General features: G+C 26.6%; 1 protein-coding gene across 4 annotated transcripts in view; it reads left to right on the top strand.

The window, feature by feature from the left end:
- Window positions 1-5,000, top strand: part of LOC118447100 (carcinine transporter) — a 26,828-nt gene that overhangs the window by 20,659 nt on the left and 1,169 nt on the right. For all 4 annotated transcript variants that reach the window (XM_035878597.2, XM_085656541.1, XM_085656542.1 and 1 more), the window contains 5 exons: window positions 2,399-2,609; window positions 2,808-3,066; window positions 3,905-4,097; window positions 4,243-4,461; window positions 4,573-4,787. In XM_035878597.2, coding sequence (XP_035734490.1) covers window positions 2,399-2,609; window positions 2,808-3,066; window positions 3,905-4,097; window positions 4,243-4,461; window positions 4,573-4,787 — 1,097 coding nt within the window. The remainder of the gene's footprint in view (window positions 1-2,398; window positions 2,610-2,807; window positions 3,067-3,904; window positions 4,098-4,242; window positions 4,462-4,572; window positions 4,788-5,000) is intronic.

Genomic DNA, 5,000 nt, shown 5'->3' with positions numbered 1-5,000 from the left:
GAAGAAATAAAAATCCAAATCAAAATTCAAAAATACCATCGATCATTACTATTCGTAAATTAAATATGTTGTATACATTAAACGTAAATTTCGTTTCTCAAAAAAAAAAAAAAAAAGAAAGAAAAAGAAGAAAAGGAAAAGGAAAAGAAAAAATAGATAAAGAAAAAAAGAAAAAGGAAAAAGCATTGAAGGAACATTCCAATTCATAAATACCGATAAACACGCGAACTTATCTTCAAACGTTGTATAATAATAAAAATAATCATTCGGAAGGTTATGATAAAAATAACCAAACCTTAAAATATGCATATGTATAATTTATATGTTTGCATAGATAAGATAAGATATATGCATGAAATTTCAACTCGAATGAAATCGCCGTAAATAAATAAGGAAAATTACAGGTTTGCAAATTAATATTCAAAATATTATCCACGCGATGTGCTTATCTTAGATAATTATTAGATGTCAAATAAAACGAATTAAACAAATTAGATTTGAATTATTCTTATTTAATGTTTACTTTTTACTTATCTCTCTTTTCTTCTGTACTTTTTTTTCCTTTCTTTCCATTTTAATAATTTTTATCATGAATATCTTTCTCGACGTATCGAAATATTTCCATTTGAAAATATAATAAATGTCATTTATCTCTTTCTCTCTCCCTCTCTCTCCCCGCACCCCTCTCTTTCTCTCTCTCTCTCTCTCTCTCTCTCTCTCTCTCTCTCTCTCTCTCTCTCTCTCCCTCTCTCTATTTCATTCTCCACAAATCAACAGAAATATGTAAATCCATTGAAATGGCAATGGAATGATTATGCAATGCGTAGAAATAACGATACTTGAATTAAAAAAAAAGAAGAAAAAAAAAAAAGCAAAAAAAATTATATCTTACGAAATTGACATTATCTTTTCTACTACTTGTTGATTACGTCAGTTATACCTTTGTTAATGTCCTCCATTCTTCGAAAGGAGAAAGATATCCTTTTGTGTGAAATATTGAAAAGCAAAAAAAATTAGATCTCTTGGCCAATCATACATACATATATATTCCTATCTACATTCTATGATTGAATCAGTTCGATATTTCCGGTGCTAATGAAAATAAATGAATTGGAAACTCGTATCGATAAGAATCATTAGAGTCCTTTTTTTTTTTCTTTTCTTTTTTCTCTTTTTATTCTCATTTATAATTCGTAAATCGGAAATATATATATATATATTTGTTTTTTTTAGCTTTTAACGTATCATCATTGTATTATCTAGTAAATAAAAACTTGTGAAGAATAGAATCGATTATATTTTTCTTGGTAAGGAAAATCAGATTTGTTTCTTTTTTTTTTTAAAAACACGACACGTGCATAATCACCGCGCATGAATGAAATATCATGTAGATGATCATAAATCACCGATCCATTTGATTTCCTCGAAATAGTTACTCATGAAATATTAAATACGAAAGACGCGTTAGATTTCCTCAAGTTATATGTGTTATGCACATATTTAAAAATCCTCAAGAAGAATTTTTATTAAGAAATTAATCGAGCGTAAATAAGATCTTATATTCTCTTTTTTTTTCCTCTCTTTCTCTCTCTCTCTCTCTCTTTTCTTTTTCTCTTTTTCCTTCTAAATTAATGATTAACGAATTAAATATAAGCAAATAATGACGAACGTGAGGGAAAAATAAACGAACGTCATGTTTTCTTATTACGTTAAATTTTACGATAAAAGGAAACAAAAATTATATTTATATAATATATATATATATATATATATATATATATATAATAATTTATATATGATAATTTATATATGATAATTTATATATGATAATTTATGAATGTACATTATATATGACATATGTAAATAGATATAGTATTATATATATATTACATTATATTGCTTTGGTCCCGGTCAATTATTGGACAATTGTCCTGATCAAAAAAAAAAAAAAAAAAAAAAAAAAAAAAAATAAAAGACAGGAAGATAGAAGCAAACAGATAAATTTATTTTTATGGACCACATGAGGTAACCTTCAAACTATCACACTTGTAAAATTGACATTGGAATTAATGTATACACGTTATTTATTCTTACGTATAAACTTAGACGTAAGAATAGACGAATGAAGAAACAAATAATAAATGTTCGTGAACGTTTTGTATATAGAAGGATTTAGAGTTCCTTTAAATATCATAAATTTGTATAATTTTTTTCTTTTCTTTCTTTCTTTCTTTCTTTTTTTTTCTTTTTTGTTTTCTATACCCTTTCATTAATTTCCATCTATCTATATTCAACCAAGAAATTTAAAAATTATATTAAAAATATTATATATATATATTAATTTTTTATTCCTTTTTCGTTTTTTCTATTTATTTTTTTTTTCTTTCCTTTTTTATAGAATCGCCTTATCGATACCACCACCAACGAGCGAAGAATTAAAATTAGAAAGTTCGACGTCCTTTTCGAGATGTTACATGTACAATGTAAATTACAGCGAGATTCTCAACAAGGGAACCACAGAATCTGATCCAAACTGGCCAAAAGTTCCTTGTCTTAACGGATGGGAATATAATTACACGATGATACCGTATGCCTCGATCGCTACCGAGGTAAATATATTTCAAAAAATGATTAAAAAGTAAATAAAAATGATAATAATAATAATAATAAATTTAAAAATATAAAAAGATGACGTATACAATAAAAAAAAAAAACAAACAAAAAACAAAATAAAAAGAAGAAATTCAAACGAATCTGTTTTATCTTTTTCTATTTTTTTTTTTTTTTTTTTTTTTTATGAAACACAGTTGTCCTGGGTCTGCGAGAGAACATTTTTGAGTTCAGCAGCGCAATCAGCATTTTTCGTTGGCAGTATAATCGGTGGTTTAATCTTTGGATATATAGCCGATCATTATGGTAGAATACCCGCTTTGGTTTCCTGCAATGCCGTAGGATTTTTCGCTTCTGTTGCTACGGCCTTTTGCAATAGCTTTTGGACATTTTGCCTGGCAAGATTAATCGTCGGCACATCCTTTGACAACTGCTTCAACATTCTTTTCATCATCGGTAAATTAATCTTATATTATTTAATATAAGTAACTATAATGTATATGACTATAAATATATATATATATATATATATATATATATATATATATATATATATATATATACAATGATATCGATATCTAGATAAGATAACAATAATAATTAACTGATTAATATGCAAGATTAAAATAACTGTTTGAAAATTACCGATAATCACAATAACATGATGGTTCACGTAAAGTGTTTGATATTTTTTTTCCCTTTTTTTTTCTTTTTTTTTTCTTTTTTTTTATTTAATAGCGTAATATATATATATATATATTTCTTTTTTAATTGTGGTATAATAATTAGCCAAATAATTGAATTAATTTTTCTTTATATTGTAATATAATAATTAACTAAAGAATAGTTCATGTTTCTTTTTTATATTTGAATGATTTTAATTCTTCAACATTATTATTATATTGTAATTATTATTACATCGTATAATTATTATATATTGTGTTATATATATATATATACTACTGCATTGTATAATTATTTGAATAGTGATGAAGAAGAAATTAAATCTAACATTGATAACGTTCGCAAAGAACGACAGATTTGAAGAGTATTACGATATAAATCTAATATTTATTTTTAGCTAAGAAAGTAATAAAAATAGAGAGACAAAGAGAGAGAGAGAGAGAGAGACCGCGATAGAATAGAAGTAGCTTGTTAACAAAGTAATCAATTTTATCTCGGTTTGAAATTAAAAATAATCTTATCGGATAAGGAAATATAATCGCCATACATACTCAACTATTCTTAATTGAATCATTCCTATTTAAACATTATACTAATTAATTTGTTTTAGTTATCGAATATGTAGGACCAAAATATAGAACATTGTTCGCGAATATGTCCTTTGGAATTTATTTCGCGGCGGCAGCTGGATTATTACCATGGATTGCTTATTGGATAGCAGATTGGAGAATTTTAAGTATCGTCACAGCATTTCCCATGATCGTTGCATTTATCGGACCTTGGATCGTTCCTGAAAGTGCACGGTATGTATGTGTGTGTGTGTGTTTGTGTGTATGTATTTATAAACTTCATTAGATCGTTTAGGACAAATTAGTTATATATTTCATAGTTACAATTCTCTATATTTTTATTTATTTATTTTTTTTTATTATTTATTTATTTATTTAGATGGTACATCATGATGGGTAACACGACCAAGGCCATCGAAATGTTGCAAAAATTCGCCAAAGTCAATGGGAAAGACGTGAAGCAAGAGATTTTCGACGAATTTGAAAAAAGTTGTAAAAGTATAGCGGAGAAGGATAATATCCATCAGCAATATACCGTTTTGGATCTTTTCAAATTGCCTCGATTAGCATATATTACGATTATACTTGTAATATATTGGTAAGTAAGCGAGAGAGAGAGAGAGAGAGAGAGAAAGATGGAGAATTTAAAAATATACCTTTCGAATTTATGATATTTTTTTTTTTTCATTCTCTGATTCTTTTCGTTTAGGCTTCTCATCGTTCTGGTATTTGATGGGCACGTATGGAATATGAAATTGTTAGATCCCGACGTTTTCACATCATTTTCTCTTGCCTCAATGACCGAGCTTCCAGCTGCTATTCTTTTGGCCCTTTTACTCGATAGATGGGGACGACGGTGGATGGGATTTGCCTCAATGTTTTTATGTGGCATTTTTTCATTTATCGCAATTGCAACTCCCGAAGGTAATTTTTAAAAGAAAATACTTGCACATTTTTAAAAGAAATATTCATTTCTAAAGGTCTATCATTTCTTTTTTTGTTTCCTTTTCCAGTTCTTTTTTTTTCTTTTTCTTTTTTCTTTTTTTTTTTTTTTTTTTTTTTTTGTTTACTTCTTCATATATAAATCCTTACTTTATCGTTAGATTTAATAAATATATAATATTAGTACGTATAATT

This window comes from Vespa mandarinia, chromosome 4 (genome assembly GCF_050613455.1).
Source record: "Vespa mandarinia isolate Hongniang chromosome 4, ASM5061345v1, whole genome shotgun sequence".
NCBI classification, from domain to species: Eukaryota; Metazoa; Arthropoda; class Insecta; order Hymenoptera; family Vespidae; genus Vespa; species Vespa mandarinia.
The sequence above is the reverse complement of the archived record's forward strand: the minus strand, read 5'-3'. Positions and strand labels throughout refer to the sequence as shown.